We start from the raw sequence: 18238 nt of genomic DNA, 5'->3' as shown, positions 1-18238 counted from the left end.
ACATGACCACAGCTGGCGTCTGGATCTTCTCTGACAACCTTGAGGACTGCGGGTGGCGGGAAACCCACCGGCCGATTCTCCTAGGTCATCGGAGACCTTGACTTTCTCCGGCAGGAGGGCAGCGGTCGACGATGAGCAAGGGAGTCCTTGATTCAAAGTGTTCTTAGGCAATAGAGCACAGTGGCTCCGGTCGGCGAGATAATAGTTGTACCTCGGTCGATGGATGTCCAGGCGCTTCTCTTCGGATTTCTCATCGGTCCCCGTCTCTGTTTGGCAGTATTTCGTAGGCTGACTTCCAGGGCGCTTCGGCAAAGGTTATCGGTGCATGATGGTCCCTCGTAGCACGGAAAGAGGTCTCCTTACCAGGTTCTCTCTTGGATCAGTGCTTGGAGACACGACAGCTTTCAGATCGATGAAGTAGAGCAACAGCAATTCTTCTCTTCCAGCAGGGCTTCAAGATTAAGCATCAAGTATCAACTTCAGCTTCTGAACGCTTCAGTTTCCATGTCACAGTTTTAACTTCAGCTTATGAACAATTTCTAGCAGTGAGAGGTCCCCAGATACACCGTTTGGTCTCTCATTCACTCTGCTGGGCCAAGCTCAGCAGCCAGTCATTCAGAAGGGCATTCAGGCAGGCAGGCAGCCAATCAGGCTCACAGTGCATTCAGGCCATTCTTCTCCATCCAGACACTCACAACACAGAATGTGGATTCGGACAAACACCCAACCATTCAGCACTCCACACTGCATTCATACCAGTTTCGGGCAGAGCTGTCTCATTGTTTGTGTCACACACCAGATACTAGACACCCATAACAGGAAATGTGTATTCCTCACACACTCCATTCACCCAGCCTTCCCCCCCCACGGGCGCACCCACAACATACAGTAATTGGGAAGGCTCCAGCCAGTCTGGCATGGACTTCCCCCACACTACCATACATGGAACTTCCACCCAACAGCTAGTCAGAGGAAAGAGACAGAGTCAGGGCTTCCCGGGACTTCGGGAAACAAGGTAATAGTCAATGGAAACCAAGAAGCCACGGAGGCCATCTTGTCCCCATCATGAATCTACTGATTCTAATAGCAGGTCCTGGGTATCCCAAAATGGAGGACACTCTGAACACCTGTCAATTCAGCACGGAGCTACCACCAGCCCGTACCCTGCTCTGTGGGCCACACACAGGTGCCCAAAAACATACAATAGGAGTACAGGGTTGTAATATCACCCATGGGTGCCATAAGGGTATCCCAAGGGTCTGTTCACCAAACCAAAAAGAGAGAGCTGCACCACCAGGAGTCCCACGGGAACTCCTGTGCAGAAAACATGAAATAACACACGATAAAAAGCAATAAAGGACAAGGATACGGAGGCCCTGTCCCTCAGATGCATTTCCAGCATCACAGCCCCCCTCTGGTCCCTCATTATGTCTGGTGCGTTCCGGGGTGGCTCTTGTGTAACTAGTTCGTAATATGTGGAATCACCCAGCACAGCAGCTACCAGCTGCTGTTTGCTGGCCCACAGGTTAGGGTGACTCCTGGGTATTGCCCCTTTACAGTTCCACTGGTGTCTTGCCCCTGCTACCCCTACAGATGCTGCTCTCAGTGCCCAGGCCCAGGGCAGGTTAAATACCTGTCTTAGACTTTGCCGCTTATTGTTGTTCTCCCGCTCTCCTCTGCCTTCCTCCCGGCTAGTGCAACGTGCCGTAGTCAGGCACTTCCTTGTGTCAGGGCGGGTGCTCCTCTACTCCTTGGCACGACTCAGCTGCCCCCCCCCCACGGCAGCCAGGCGGGGCCACTGCAGCAGACACAGCTGATCCGCCCGTCCAGTCCATGCGTCTCGGAGCTCCCGCCCCGGCGAGCGCCGGCCCTCACCAGCTTGGGCCCGGGTCAGGCGAGGGAGGCAGAGAGATGCAATGGAGGGGCTCTGGGGGTCTTGATTTAGCTCCCAGCCCTCAGTACAGCAACTGCCACCAGAATCTTCGGTCCGCTGCTCATGCAGAGTTCTTCCCCGGCCTTCTGGCCCCCTGCCGACTCGCGCTGTGCAGACATGCACCCTGCCGCGCCTCCACGGTCCAATGCCTTCGGCCCTGCAGACCCCCTCAGCCTCGGGCTCAGTTGCCAGTGCTGACATGCCCACGTAGCAGCGACCGCTGGTTGCAATATGCAGTCACTCCGCCAATCTCGCCGACAATCAAAGCGGTCCACAGTGGTTCCGGATCAATGCAATACTCGGTCCAAAGCTGCCTCACCATCTGCTCTGCCCTTGTGGGTGGTTTGACAGTCGTTATTGTGCTCCAAGCAGGATATTTCTTTAACAAGGAATTTTCCCTTGTTAAAGCTCATGCTCAAGCCACCATCTTCTTTTTTTTTTAAACCATTTTTATTTTTGGTAGAAGCATAGTCAATTACAACATATAATCATTATACTTTGTTAACACAATGCAAAAAATCAAATTTTCATTTAGGGTCAATGTCACCCGATGTTGTGTAAATTGCCTCCAATTTTTTTTTTTAACTATAAATTATTATTTTACTATCAACAAATGTTGAAGAGTATAGCTTTTGACGACAAGAGTCTGCGTCATAACTTCGTAGTCTGCTGCTATACAACAGAAATGTTCAGTTTTATCGATTCATTCTTAATTTTATTTCCTCACCCCCTACCCAGGTCCTTTATCGCTAGGTTCCAGAGTCTTTTGACCTTTCCGTTAATCCGTCCCCATAAGAGGATTCCACTTCTTTTGTGTTCCTGGCTGTCAGGGGGTATAACAGTTTTGGGAATCTGAGATTTGATGAAACAAAATGTGTTAGCAAACAGTATTTAATTCATAAGCCACCATCTTCTTGCTGATCAACAGCACCACTCCCGCCCATGCTGTTCATATTTTTGTGTTTATTTTCTGTTTGCAAGACTTTGGTACTTGCTTATTTAATTTTACAAACTACATATCCCATAATGCACCTTGTGGCAGTTCTCATTCTCTGGCTACTCCTATTCAGCAGTCTTAGAACCACAATCCCCAGAAGCCTTAGAGATCAGTGCTGCTTTTGCTTTCCCAGGACCAGAGAGGGAGGAAACAGATTACCTTCAGGTGTGGAGCTCCAGGTGCTGCTAATGAGCCTGCTTCTACACAGGGAAGGTCAATTTTTAAGCAGCTGCCGCAGGAGCACAGAGCTCTTGCATTGAGTTCAGTTTCAGCCCTTAGTGACTTGATCTTTGGTTTTCTGCTCTGTACTGTTGCTTCCAAAACCTGCTCCTGTTCCAGTGCACTGTGCTCCCTGCCTTCCAGCCCTGCTATTCTGCCTTTACTCCCCTGCCTTCTGCCCTGCACCTCCGAGCTTCTTGCATTGCACCCCTGCTCCCCTGCTAGCAATCCTCTGTTCCTTGTCTGCAGCCCCTTGCTCTCTACCACCAATGAAATTGTTCCCTGCCGGCAGTTCTTTGATCTGTGCCTATAGCCTCTTACCTGGCTTTAGATTCCTAGATTCCAGTCCTGAGTTTCCTTATTATCTGCCTGCAGTCCTGCCCATAGGTGCAGTTCCTTGTTACCAGTCTGCAGTTCAGTCCTTGCTTTTCTAGTCCAGAGTTTCGGTCACCAGTTTTCTTGTTTCCTGATCTATAGTTCAGTCCGCTGTCCCTGGATTCCGGTCCTTAGATTCTAGTCTGCAGTTCCAGTCGCCTGTACCATTGCACTTAGATTTTCTTCTTGCTTTTCTACTTTCATTCCTGGTCTCTGTCCTGAACCTTGCTTACTTCGACTTCGTATTCTTCCCTGGATATTTCTGTTACTGTTCTTGTCCTCACTTGTGCTTGTAGAATTCCTTTGTTCAGAGTTTGGCTGCTGGGTTTCCCAGCAGGCATTCTCTGCCCCTTTACCATTGTCACGTTTCAGTATTGTACCTTTTGCTATATTGTTAACTGTGTGCTGGTTCCTGCTTCAGGAGGCAGTCATTATTCAGTTCCTGCTAGACCTATACAGGCTTCAGTCTTGTGAGTACTGTTTCCTTCTTTGTTTCTTAGGGTCCAGGCACAGACACCCACTCCTGCTGCTCCTTTCCATTAGCATTCAGAGTTGGGCCCTGTAACAGTACCCAGCTCAGAAAGATAGTTTCACCAGACCCTGTCGGAAACTCTTCCCCCATTCTGTTTACACCTCAAGTGAGACCCTACAGTGTTTGTCTTACTTGTACTCCCTGACCCTTTCTGTTCACTGCCTTTGTTGCCTGTCTGTAGTACTGCCTATCCCTTCTTGTCTGCAGGATTCCTTACACTCATGTCTCTTATGCACTTTTTTCCCCTCGGGTTTGTGGGCATGTCTCAGCCCTCAAGACACAGCGCGCGCGCGCGCACACACACACACACACCCACACACACACACCACACACACACACCTTCTTGCTCAGGGCAAATAGAGAACCTGGGCATTTCCTATAATTCAGCTAGCATGTCGTAAGTTTCTACAATAGTAGCGTCATGATCATCATGAGCGTTAGGAGTTACAGATTCAGACAGAGTCACATGCACTGGTAATGAGAGTGGTGGGACTTTAAGTTTGCTTGAAGTGTAGGTTTAATACTTAATTAAATGACAAAATGTGAGTAGTATCTCAGATGGAAGGGGAGTGTGCATCACAACTGAAGTACCTGTATCCTAAATAATTTTGTGCTTGGGAATCTCTGGAAGACAAACTATAGTTTTCTGTGACTGCTGCCTTGACAGACAGAAGTCAAGATTTTGAACATGGAGGTGCATTTCTTCACTTGCTGGTTTGTGCGCAATACAAAAGGAATTAAATTAAATGCTTTACTTCATGGGATATGAAACTGCAATGGGATTAAGGTTGGTTAAACATAATGCTTTACAACATGTAGGAACTGGAAGGTCAGTCCTTTAGACCCCCATGCAGAGTGACTTGCAGTGGAGATGGGAACACACAGTGGGCTTGTATAGCACTTGAAAGGCAGCAGCAATGCTCAATTCCCGATTAGTACAAAGAGCAGAAATAAAACCTACCTGTTTTCTTTTTTCAGGAGGAATTGATGGATCGCCGTCCTGCAAGTACAGAGTCAAGGTGGTTAGATGTGAAATATGTAAGAGGATATGCAAATATATTCGGCCGCAGCAGATGCGTTGCTTTTAATGAGACACACACATACAGATTTAGTTGCAGTTCACACAAATTAACAAATGATTCCACACAAGGCTTTCAGTCACTGGTACGTAGCTGGGTGGGCAAGAGATGAAAATAATAGAGTGCTCGAATGAATGCTTTAAGACAACACATTTCTCATCATACATGATTGTGCTATTATGTAGCACAAAATAAAAGCGATTTTTGAGAGTGCTATCATTTGGCCACTCCTGGACTCTCCCTTCCCAACTGTCAAATGAGAACAGTGCATTTTATGAAGGTAAGTAAGTGGATCATTTTATTAGTAGGCACATTCATTACAAAAAAATATACAGACCCATTTCTATTATCCAGAGTTATTTTCTTTCAGTTCACAAAAGATGCACAAACAACAGGACTGTCAATGGTGTCCTTTATCGGCTGTCTCTTTTTACTTATGTACTAGTGGTGTCCAGTGCACCCAAGGACAATGGTAAGGGCCTAGACATGCCAATGTGAGGGTGTGGTTTACCACCAAGCTAGACCTCTCACCTACATAATGTGAAAGAGATAGACGTTACTTCTAGGAGGGGAGCAGAGGACATAGCTTGTCAAACCACAAGATCACAATAAAGGATGTTGCAAACAGTACACTCACTGAAAATTACACTCTTCAGTAGAAGTAAAACATTTAAGGCATAACCCAAAATGTGCATTCACCACAATTCATTGGCTAGTGATAACGCACTCTTGGTGAGTAAAAAGAGTAATGCTGTTAATATGCAGTGTATGCAAGAAGCAAGTTAACTTTTATGATGGTCTAGTAGTTTGCAATTTGAAATTGTTTTCCCCAAAGGGGGAAGGAATGTATGCATTTACAGCAAAGTACAAATGTTAGGTAAAAGTAAACTGTAAAGGAGGGACTACACAGAGATATACAACACATAGTAGAACAACTGATGATACCAACAGTACAACTATCTACTTGACAAGCGTTATGGGAATGACGAGCAGTAATATCTAAACGTAATGCCAATGCTAGGACAGGCAGGTAGAAGAAATCAAATGGTTACTTAAAACAACGATACAGGATCTCTAACAAATCCAAAGCACTTTTACAGCCAGTGGAAAAAAAGATTAGCATTTGTTTACTTAGTATATTGCAATTACATTCATTACTTTATCAGGGAATAGGAAAATAATTAAAAGCAGTGATTTAATCACAAGGGCAGGGGGCTAATGTGGCTCCCTGGCCGGTCACACTGCCCGCCCGGGCCTAATGCCGACCCTGCTGGAATGTAACCATGTCCACTGGGCCCATCTGAACGAAGAGACACATTCTTTCATAGGCTATTTGCCCTGTGCATTGGTGGGGAGAGGGGACAAACTCACCTCTTGCCTCCTTGCTGCTGGCATCAGGCTCCGCTCCACCTACTCCCTTAATCCTCTCCACGTCGAGGATGATGCTCGCCTTTTCCTCCCAGGGGGGTCAGAGCAAGGGGTTCCGTGGTGCCACCTCCTCTGGCCAGTGCCTCCTGTCTGTGTTGGGAGAGGAGGCTGCGCACTCTGACCTGAAGGCCATTTGACCTTTTACGGCAGTCCTCTGCATCCCCGGGGACTATGCCTACGACCGTCACTTTCTGGCTGATTGCTGCCCAGATTGCAGACTTCCACTGCACAGAAGTTTGCGTCCGATGGGGGCCATACAGTTCATCACAATGGGCAACCACCTCATATGAGGACATGGAGCTCCCCAACGTTAAATGTTGGCTTGCTCAGCTGTTGTTCTGGCACCTTCCATCTGGCCCTCTCTTGGGAAGTTTTTTCACTGACTTGTGGGTCTGGATCGTTACAGGAAGTGGGGGATTCAGAGTGGATTGAGTTTTTCAAGATGCCCTTGGCCATGCTTCCCGTTCCGGCGATGATTTAATTTACCCTGACACTAATTCCGACCGGGGGTATTAGCACCAATACGCTGGAAGTAACAGTAATTCTGCCAGGTATCACTGGATTTACAGCTGGGGTGCCCCGTTTCAGCTGTAATTCCGCCCGGCGGATTTACAGTTTCCGTCGAAGGTGTGTGCACGCTCCAGACAGGTTGTGATGCATGCCAGGGCGGCAACAGTAATTCTGCTGGCCGGATTTACAGCCGTATTACAGCCGGATTCATAATGACCCCCAAAGTGTTTTGTTATCAACCTAGAAACCACCAACAAATTGTTGTGTCTTTTGGAATCTTGCGAAATCTTGAACAGCAACCTAGGGAAGGGAGCCATCCCCTGGAACGGAGAACCTTATCCATTGGGAACATTTGTGTTGGAGTGCATTTATATTCCTTTTGAACATTTGTGCACCTTTCAAGACTAGATGAATTAACCCTTTGCACATTAGAGTTACATTAGAATTTGAGGGTAAGGATAGGATTTCGGAAACAGGACAGTTTTGCTTTGGACATCTTGACATTGGACAAACCCTTAGTTTTGTTTGAGGTAGGGAAATACCTCTTAGAAGTAGGGACAGTGAGGCATTTTACAACCCCTTATTTAATAAAAGTCTAATCACAAATATAACTTTTCTGTGTCCACGTCTCATTCCTGGCCCCTCACAAAAGGTACTATCGGGAGAACACTTTAAAAATGGGAGGCAGTACCCTTGGGAGACTACCTGAAGCGTCCATGCGTGCAAAGTAATGGTGCACCATTCTTGCGAATGGTGTAACAGACTGGCCCCCTGCTTCCCACCAGCGTGGTGTGGCCGAAGTCATTAAAGAGCTTTTACAGCAGGAGCCGCACTGGTGGGGACAGACGCGGAAGCGGTCTGTGTTTCACCTCCTCTGCCTCTGGAAGGTCGAGAGAAACATCTCTGATCCCGGGTTTGACGGTCAGTGGGCCGTTTGCCTTTCTGTCCAAAATTATAGTAACAAAGAGGCTTGCCCTTGCATTGTGTTGACGGTTGAGCAGGTTGCCTTATCGCCGCAGTCAAGGACTTTGCTGCAGCTTTGGACGACTGCAATTTCTCATGGCTGTCATCTGCCTTTTGGCCAGAAAGTTGTGAGCCATCAAAGGGCATGTCAAACAGCTTCACTTGGACCCTGACTTTCTGAGTCAGGCAAATCTTCGGATGAGAGAACTCACCGCCATCTATCTCCCGAAACAATTGGCCGTGTTGAGTGGCACATTGCTTCCTTTTCATCTTTTACTATGTTGAGGAAACCTTTCCTAATTTCACCCTGAGGGATATGTTCAGTTGACGCAGCTATCGCAGACCAAAGAGTGTATGTGTATTTTGATAGTGCACATGAAGAATTGAATGCATTAAGTGCCATACTGCCAGAGGTGAACACCTTTTTGCCAAAGCATTGTTGTTAGGGAGAATTCTCTTATAAGGCTAATTTCCCAAACCTAGTGAGTCCCCCAGCAGCTTTGCTGGATTTTTGGGGTTTGTTTTTTTCTCCTGCTAAGAGTGAGACTCTTTTCCTCCCACTCTTAGGCATGATTTGAGTTATGTCTTTGACTCTTTGTGTGCTTATGGGTTATGGGGTTTTCTTTCTGCTCCATAGGGTATCATCTATTTTGTATGTGTGTGTTACACAGCACCCTCAGTGCAGTAACACAGGGGTGTCATAGTGACCCCCAAACATAGACTCCATACCCTGGGACTGACTACTGTCTCCCAGGGAATGTAAAGTCACCATTGACTTTACTAGTCCTAAATTGTAAACAGAACCAGTACAAACCATCATATTGTGGAAGTACTGGAAGCAGTTAATCATATTGCCCTTGGGTCTGTTTTCAAGGGGGCACTATCCAGTCCCCCATGGTCGAGTTTCTGGCTGGTGGCAGTGGTTACCATGCGAAATATTCCACCAGAATATTCTCTATGGGATTGTCCCATTGATTTTAAATGCACCACTTTTTGGTGCAATGTTAAAGATGCCGCCGGTTTATTTATTTAATATTAAATTCAAGGTTGGGTCTTTTTGCCAGAACTCTTTTCCAAAATGGCGTTCGTATCCGTCTCTGTAACTCTGACCAAGGTCGAGCCCTTTGTTCCACTTTTCGGCGGGCTTCTCCACAGAAGCCCTCCAAATGGTGCCACTCTGTCTGGGTTCCACAGGATGGGTGGGGAGGGGAATTGGCACCCTGGACTGCGTTGACTTAGCAACTCAAGTTGCACTCTGTTCCGATTGTGCCAGTGGTGAGCCGCCCGGCTCACCACTTAGCATGTTTGATATACAGCTAGGCTATTGAATGGGGGTTTTTCTGCATAAAAGCAGGGCCTTTGGGACTGGAACTTCAGAAGTCGCCACAGGACCTAAGAATCCGAAGAGGGAAGAAGCTGAGCCATCTGCAACGACGACACCATCGGTGAAGCCCTGTTGGAACTACCTCACCACTTTCCCAACAACAAGAGAAGATCTTCTGCTGGACGAGTCTTCTTCCTCTGAGCTGGTGGGACCAACCAGTTCGCCCTTTTTCGCCTTCCAAAGACGTCTCTTGGTCGAATCGCCTGTGCCAAGCACCCCGGGGCCGGATAGCCAAGCTTCACCACTTTGACCGCGACTAAAAGGAACGCACCTTTTACCGACAAACTCCTCGGCTGGTTTCATCCCTGTGCAGTGCATCGACTCCACGTTTCCTCCTCGACGAGATCCTCTCTTCCCCTGGTCGAAACAACAATCTGCAACCACTGCCAGGAACAACTGCCACCGCTGGAGCTTCCTCCATCTTTAGGTACTGTGTCCTGCCTGGCCTCCCTTTCTTCGGTTTGCCCAAGGTGACCCTTAAATCCTTAGCTTTCCAACTGGGTTGGCCCCAGACCTTCTAATTTTACCTTCTTGAATCACCCCAACTTCTTTTGAACATTCTGCAAAGACTTTTAGTGCATTTTAAACCGTGTGATCCTGGGCACATTTCGCTTCGCTCCCTTTAAAGTGGGTCTGGCCTATGAACTTTGGCTCTACAGTCTATATTGCCTTTATTCCCTTGCTGAGAACACCTAAAAGTTTTGGGACCTGTTTTATTTCTATGCTCTGCCTTTTTCTCTCCCTTTAACTGAACTATTGGAGTGCCATCCGGTTATGCGCTCACATCTGTTTATCAAATCGTGGTGTTTTAATTCTGACTTGTCTAATAATTATTAAGGGAGGTGTGTATACTTTACCTGACTGTGTTTTAACTTGCTTTTGATTTAGAGTGCTAGTATAGTGCCTAAAGTGTGTTTTAAATAAATAATTATATACTTTTTATACAAAGCTCTGGTCAGTGTTTGTTTGCTCTACTGTGTTTTTATCCCTATTGTGTATACTCTATATACTGCCCTACTCTTCTTGAGAGAAGTCTGACTGCTCAGCCACAGCTACCAGGTAAGTCTGGGTGGTGCTGACTGATACCAATTGGCTTTACTGCTTACTCCTGTGGTCTTAATTGTTTTGCAGTGTTCCCTAAGGGAACTGCCCAGGATTCTGCCTAACAATTGTGATGCTCGTCATCCTTGTCAGGGGGTAAAGATGGATAGGCGCTTGCCTTATTACCCACAGTCGCAGTCTGTACTACCAGACTATCATGTGACCAAAGCCTGGTTAGGAATCCTGGGTCAGATATGACTGGTCTGTACTTCTTTCCAAAATCCTTGTGGACTGCTGGCCATGAGCAGGGAGTCTTACATAGCTCCATGATGGGATTTGTTTAAGCCATCTTGTAGTTGAAGGACATGTTCAACGTTGTGCCCTTATCTAATATGCAAGTCAAGTCACATTCTGTTGTGTCGTCAGGTGGAGGACCCCAACCTAAGGCTTCCATCACTTTAACCATCATTATCCTATATGCCACATTTGTATGGGCTCTAGGATATCCCTGTGGGAATACCACCTCACGAGAGGTGTCCATGCCACTTATTATTAACATAGACAATAAGATCTACGCTAAGGTACTAACAAATAGGCTGTTGCCGTGCATGCACAAGTTTGGGATTTCAGATTAATCTGGGTTTATTCTTTAGAGAGGTTTAGAAGATTGTTTGGTCTGCTGAGCGCAATAAAGCAAGAGGTCCCGGCAGTTGCAGTTTTTCTTGATGCTGAAAAAGCATTTGACTCCATTGAGTGGCCATCCTGATTTGCAGTGCTGCGGAAACGGAGACTAGGGGCTCATTTTGTTACTATGGTAGCAGTCCTATACAACCTACCCAGGGCAACGATAAAGATCAATGGGCAGTTGTCACAAGCATTTCCATCGGGAAGGGGCATGAGACAGGGATGCTCCCTATCGCTGATGTTATTCGCCCTGGCGATAAATCCATTGGCGACCTTACGAAGAAAGCAACATTTACATAGAGGTCAACAGCTATACACACACATCGGCTGCTTATATTTCTGTATGCAGAAGATATGCTCTTAATTATGGAACCATAAACGAACCGGATAACGAAACAAATAGAAAAGTTCGGGGAATACTCTGGGCTACGTATAAACCCGGGGAAGTCAGTTATTTTCACTGTAACCGAAAGCACCCAAGTTTTTCAATATGAATTAGGGTTCAAATGGAAAACCGACAACACTAGGTATCTAGGGATTGGGATAGCAAGGGACCCTGAGTCTATATAGGGAACACTATGAAAGAGCTGCGGATAACCTGCAAATGCAAGTGCTAAGGTGGCAGAGATTTCTGTTGTCATGAATGGGCAGGGTGGCTCTAATTAAAATGGTGGTGCTCCCTAAGTTTCTGTATTTGTTCACAGACATCCCCCTGAATTTATCGGGACCCTTTTTCTCACACCTCAAAAGCTTATTGAACGAACATCTCTGGTCCAGTAAAGAGACAGGGTGAGCTGAGACAAACTGACGGCACCCCTTGGACAAGTTGGTCTTGCCTTACCGGATTTTGAGAAATATTAACTGGTATTAACTGGTAGTTCAGGCCCAGTATGCGTCCTTTTGGTATTCCAGTAGATACGGTAATCCCCATGTACAGATTGAGAGAGCTGTAGCAGTCTCTTCCCAGCTGCACTCTGTAATTATGTCAACCGGAAAAAATCAAGGCAAAGAGATGAATGTTGGAACTTACACAGTGCAGGACTGGAACAGACTAGTGGGGGAACTAGGCGTAGCTTACCTGTATTCACCAATTCTACCAGTTAAATATGTATTGATATAACCCATGAACGAATATGCATAAACCTGATAACAAGACTAGGAAACACATCATTTGGTGACCCGCCCACCCCTCGAAGACTCCTTCCTGTGCCTAAATACATTCAAAGAGATGGGGGAAAACAACATCACTTGACAAGTTTATGTACTTTTGGATACAAAACATGTTCTAAGCAACCCCCATATTCCTGATACGACATCATATGAATGTATTTATTTATTTATTTATATATAGCGCACCAGGCCCAGGGGCAACCGTGGCATAAGGAGAGGGTCATCTGATTGCATAACTGTATAAGAAAGTCCTGCAGGGCACATTGAAAAATGGTCAAACCTCAATGCGCAGCTGGGAAAGGGATTTAGTTAGAATCATGTGAGACAAGGAGTGGTCGTAAATATTCGGACAGAGGGGGCGCTGTTGCGCACATCTAAAATGGCCGCCTAGTCCCAGAGCTCTGGCTCGTATAAATCCTACATCAGAATTATCCTCCTTCAGGGCCGCCCACGGAACAAGAAAAACGCAGCGATTATTGGCGCATGATTGCAGGCATCGGCTGTGCAAAATTGGGGCTGCTGCGACGGACCGCTTTGGAGTTAAGCCGTCCGGAAGATCCTGCAGTCCGAGGCTGGGGCACGGGCCGGCCACGAGTTCCGGGTGATTCTCCCTCGGAGCCGCTGGGGGAGGGGCCGTGTCGAGCTGAGAGGGCCACGCTACGGCTGGACCCTGTGAAGAGAGCAGAGCGCTGCTGCCTCCGGATCGCCGGGGCACTGAGATCCAGCAGGACCCGAATGAACGGCGGGTCCATTGGATGGGTTAACCCCTGTGGGGAAGCACCCTTCCGGTGGCGATTCGCGGCTCCGTGCGCTGAGGCACGGCTGCCTCTGGAGACCCTGTCGGCGGCCGCGTGGATTTGAGACGGGCCACTGCGCCACGGAGGCAACAGCTAGGTGCACGGTTTGGCCTCTGATCTTGCTGAACGACCATCCTCGGCAGCCCTCGACGAATGGGTGGTCGCCCTGTCGCCCGTTGATGGACGCCCGGGGAATGTCCCGTATCTCCTGCTAGTGGAGCGCCCCGTCCCCCACAAACCCAGCGGCAAGAAAAACAAGTAAGAGCAGGAGGGGCAACATACAAGGAGGGTGAAATACTCAATAAGGGGACAGCCAAGGAAGGAATAATTTCCCCACGTACGGCCCTCATTGGGCAGTGACATTTTTGGTGGAAAGGGGCAGCGGTTGGGGACACCGGGATGATATGATCACCCCATAGCTGCTCCCTAGAGGGGATACCTGTGGTGGCGGCGGGTGCCCAGCGCAGACTGCGCAGCAAGCAGACAGCTCGGACCCCGGCCACATTGACATAAGCGGCGGGGCGCCCTGCCGGGGACTATACACGGCCGCTTGTGGTTGGAACACTGGGCTGGGGTGGCACCCGCACGGCTGACGGAGGTCTCCCGATTGCTGCCCTGATCCATGGTGCCACCCCTGCGGTTGAGCTGGGTTGCTGTGTACAGCTGGCCCTTGTAGTCTGCGCGAAGTGGCGGAAAGCAGGACACCATCTGGTATTGAGAGGCTGGTTCCCACCCGTACACGCTGAACCCGTGATACTTCCTTGCGGAGGCCACTGAAACCTCACCCCTTTGAAATTGAACATTGGCATAACCATGACGCTCTCATCACTCTTTGATTGCACCTGACACCGTTCAACACCCTTGGATTGAACTCTATACACTTGTGTTGATACCCAAGAGCGCACGATAATTGGGTGCATGTACATTACAAGCCCTATATTGAGATTTGACAAACATAGTGCTACAAGTGAACCGGGAGACGTGGGAGGACACAGGCCACTCGACTCTGCATATGGGCCGCCACGAGCAGAAAGGAGCGCGCTCCAGAAAAACGGGCCCAATGGACTCCTTCGCCAGTACCCAGCCCAGTGGGTCCACAGCACCTGCGCCACAGCAAACGGACAGCCAATCGGAATTACTAATGGATGAGAGAGTGGACCGATTAATGGCAATGGTTCAAAACGGCTTCCTGGCGGTGAACACCAAACTGGACGACATTGGGGCAACAATTAGCTCCTTGAAGGCGAGGGTGGACAAGGAAAGCACACGTATTACTGAGGCCGAGAGCAGGATTGGTATCAATGAAGACTCGATAATACAACATGGCCGCGACATAGCCGGAAAACTCTGGATAAGTGCGAAGACCTTGAATCCCATTCCAGGAGGAACAACATTCGTCTGGGCGGGATGGCCGAAACCTTTGGCAAGGGATCCATGGAACGCCAAGTGGAAGCTCTTCTGAAAGATCTCCTGGGTCCAGACTCCTTTTCGGACCACTTTGTTGTGGAGCGAGCTCATCGTACTTTGGCACCTCCGCCCAGACCTGGAGCACCACCTCGTACAATAATCGCCCGTCTCCTCAATTATAGGGACAGAGACGCTATCCTGCGGATATCCAGGGAAAATGGCACTCGGTTTCACGAGAATAACAGGATACACATATACAAGGACTTCTCCACAAATGTACAAACACTAAGAAGATCTTACGAACCTGTTAACAAACAATTGAGGCTCCATCAGGTCCCCTACTCACTTGTCTTTCCAGCTAAAATGAGGATCCAGCATGGGGGCCGGGGTCACTTCTTTGAAAATCCTACTGAAGCCATGTCGTACTTTGAAGCCTCTATCCCTCTGCCGGCCCGGGATCGGGCCATGAACCAGAATTTGCCGCCTAGGGGTGCAGGGGAGCCCGATGACCCCGCCGGTTGATGCATTTACGTTCTTGCTGCACTGATATAATGCATTAAATCAAATGCGGCGGGGCGGCCCTGATTGTTATTACCTGTTGAAGTAGAGCCGTGTAGGCCTCCTGGGATGGCGGCCATGTGAGTGCAGTTTATACCCCCAGGAGTGTTCCCAGGCTATGGCTCAAGGGATACATCATCTAGTTGGGGTTGATGATGCGGGTGGGGGTTGGGGATGGAATTGGGTTATGGTTATGCCAGGCGATATGCCGGGCTTGTTGAGGGAGTTAATGTTCTGAGTCGTTGTAATGTTAAAACCAGAGAGCGGTTTTGTAGCAGGACATCCATACCTCTTGCGACAGGGGCAAGACTATAGGCAGATGCCTATTCCAAGGTACAACTATGACGCAGTCTAATAGGGGCTTGAATATTAAGCTGCTCTCCTGGAATATCCGGGGGTTAAATAACCCGGTTAAGGCAAGGAAGATCGCAGCATATATCACACGTCACAACCCTCACATCCTTTTCATACAAGAGACACATGCACTGGGGCAGGTCAATACTAAGTTTCCGCCGAGGGGGGACCCCCACAGGTATTATACAGAATATTCAGCACAATCCAGAGGAGTGTTGACTCTTGTACACCCTAAGCTGTGCTTTAAATATCACTCCAGCAAAATAGACCCGCATGGTAGATACGCACTGGTGTGGGGGGAATTGGCGGGGTACCAAATAATCCTGATCAATACATACGGACCCAATTTAGACGATCCAGAGTTTTACTGTACAATACTGGATATGCTTTCTGCATCTGGGGAGGCACAAATACTTTGGGGTGGTGATTTTAACATGATATTGGATCAATCCCTAGATCAGTCCTCGGCCACCCCTAGGACCCCCTCTAAAGCCGCACTGGTTGTAAAACAATTAATGGAACAGATTGGCATGATAGACACATGGCGTACATTAGACCCAAGTGAGAAGAAATACACATTTTACTCGTCGGTGCACGATTCCCATTCGCGCATAGACTATTGGATTACCAGTCAATCATCTTGCTGGAGCGGTCTCTAGATGTGATATTCATCCCCGTACTCTTTCAGATCACTCACCGGTAACGCTCGACATCAACCTAAGTGATGTCTCACCCCCGGCGAGAAGATGGAGAATGCCACCCGCGATCCTAAGAGACCCTAATATTTGTGAATCGCTACATACAGAGATTGCGGAATTTCTGGAACTAAACGAGGGCTCGGTTATCACCTATGCTACCCTATGGGATGCATTTAAGGCTTGGGTCTGGGTAGCTATCCTGGGTAAGTCAACTGGCATGCTGAAATCGGAGCGAAGGGAACTGGGCATTGCCGAGGCTAAAATAGACTTGTTACAAACTGAATACAGCGTCACACAGGACAATGGAACCATATTGCAAATTCACACTACGCTAAAAGAATTCCACAAGTTGGCCCATAGAGAAGTTATTTACATGGCCGCTCTGGCCAAAGCCTGACGCTATGGCGAGAGTAATAATGCCGGGAAATTCCTGGCCAACAAGCTTAGAACCGACAGGCACCATAACCCGATCCCGAGTATACAGACACCAGCTGGAGTAACGGTCAATCGAGACCAGGGCATGTTACTGAGTTCTACTCCTCTCTCTACTCCAACCATGATAAAAAGAACAAAGAGGACACGTTCTGATACTTAGACAATCTTGACCTTCCTACACTAACGGCTGCGACTCGCAATATACTAGACAGATGTATTACTGTGGAGGAAATTAAAGAAGCCATTAAATCCCTATCAAGTGGCTGCTCCCCTGGCTCTGGCGGCCTGCCTGCGGAATTATATAAAGAATTCGTTAGCGAACTAGCCCGGCTACTGTTAAAAGTGTGGGATGAGGCAATGAATCTTGGGGTTCTCCCGGAATCGATGCGTGAAGCAATCATCACTGTCCTTTTGAAACCCTGTAGGCCGGCACAAGATGGCATCCTATAGACCCATGTCCTTGATTAACATTGACGTGAACATTTTCGCAAAAGTATTAGCCACCATATATGACGATCCTTGTCCACCCTGACCAGGCTGGCTTTATACCGGCCCGATCCACGGCTCTCAACCTGAGACGCCTATTTAACGTAATGTCACAAATAGATCCAGATGCCAAGGCGGCCGTGGTCGCACTAGATGCCGGGAAGGCTTTTGATTCTGTATCCTGGACGTACCTCTTCTTGGTGCTAGAGCGGTTTGGTCTCGGCCAGTACTACATTAACTGCGTACGGGTATTATATACCCAGCCGACGGCTAAGGTTTTAACCAACACCACTCTTTCCCAGTCATTCCGCCTACACAGGGGGACCAGGCAGGGATGTCCCTTCTCACCCATACTTTTCGCGCTCACCATTGAACCAATGGTGGAATTTATACGTCAGAACCACTCACACAGAGGGCTTAGAATGACCAGCCCCCTTCAGATCATATCGTTATCTGCAGACGACACCCTGCTGTATGTCCGTGACCCAATAGAGAATGTGCAACACATTATGCTAGACATACATGAATTTTCAGAATACTCGGGATATAGAATCAACGTACCAAAGTCTGAAATATTTCCCCTTACCGACAGTATGGGAGAGGGTTTAGGCCCGCTCCCACCAAGGTACGATACTTAGGGATCATGGTTGCCAAAGATAAACAACTGTTATATACGCATAATCATGGGGAATTGTTGACAACCCTTTCGACCAAATTCCAGTTATGGGCTAACCTTCCACTATCCCTATATGGCAGAGTTGCGTTACTCAAGATGGTGGTCCTCCCCAAACTCCTACATTACTTCAATAACATCCCAATCTGGCCTGGTAAGCCCTTTATCTCCAAACTTAAATCACTCGCCTCCTCGTTTATCTGGAACGGGAAGACAGCCAGGATGGGATGGGATAAGATGGTTGAACCTTTTGTGCAGGGTGGTATTGCTGTACCAGATTTTGAGCTATATTACTTATGTGCGCAAGCTCAATTTGCGAAACATTGGTTTGACCTTGGGGACACAGCCCCACACATACTGATTGAAAAACACTGTCCGCCCCAACGACATACGTTCAGTCCTTCTTAATCCTAGTTACGGGGACATCTGCCCATTCAATCCGGTATACACAACCACTCATGCTTGGGCCAGAATCAATAAGAGGATAGGTCTGGAATCCCCCTACGACCCGGAAA

General features: G+C 48.0%; 1 protein-coding gene across 4 annotated transcripts in view; it reads right to left on the bottom strand.

Moving 5' to 3' along the window:
- CCDC149 (coiled-coil domain containing 149) overlaps positions 1 to 18238 on the bottom strand; it is a 647083-nt gene that overhangs the window by 390970 nt on the left and 237875 nt on the right. For all 4 annotated transcript variants that reach the window (XM_069631872.1, XM_069631871.1, XM_069631874.1 and 1 more), the window contains exon 3: positions 5018 to 5056. In XM_069631872.1, coding sequence (XP_069487973.1) covers positions 5018 to 5056 — 39 coding nt within the window. The remainder of the gene's footprint in view (positions 1 to 5017; positions 5057 to 18238) is intronic.

This window comes from Ambystoma mexicanum, chromosome 6q (genome assembly GCF_040938575.1).
Source record: "Ambystoma mexicanum isolate Mex_15411 chromosome 6q, UKY_AmexF1_1, whole genome shotgun sequence".
In the NCBI taxonomy this organism is placed as follows: domain Eukaryota; kingdom Metazoa; phylum Chordata; class Amphibia; order Caudata; family Ambystomatidae; genus Ambystoma; species Ambystoma mexicanum.
This window is presented reverse-complemented; position numbering and strand designations above follow the sequence as displayed.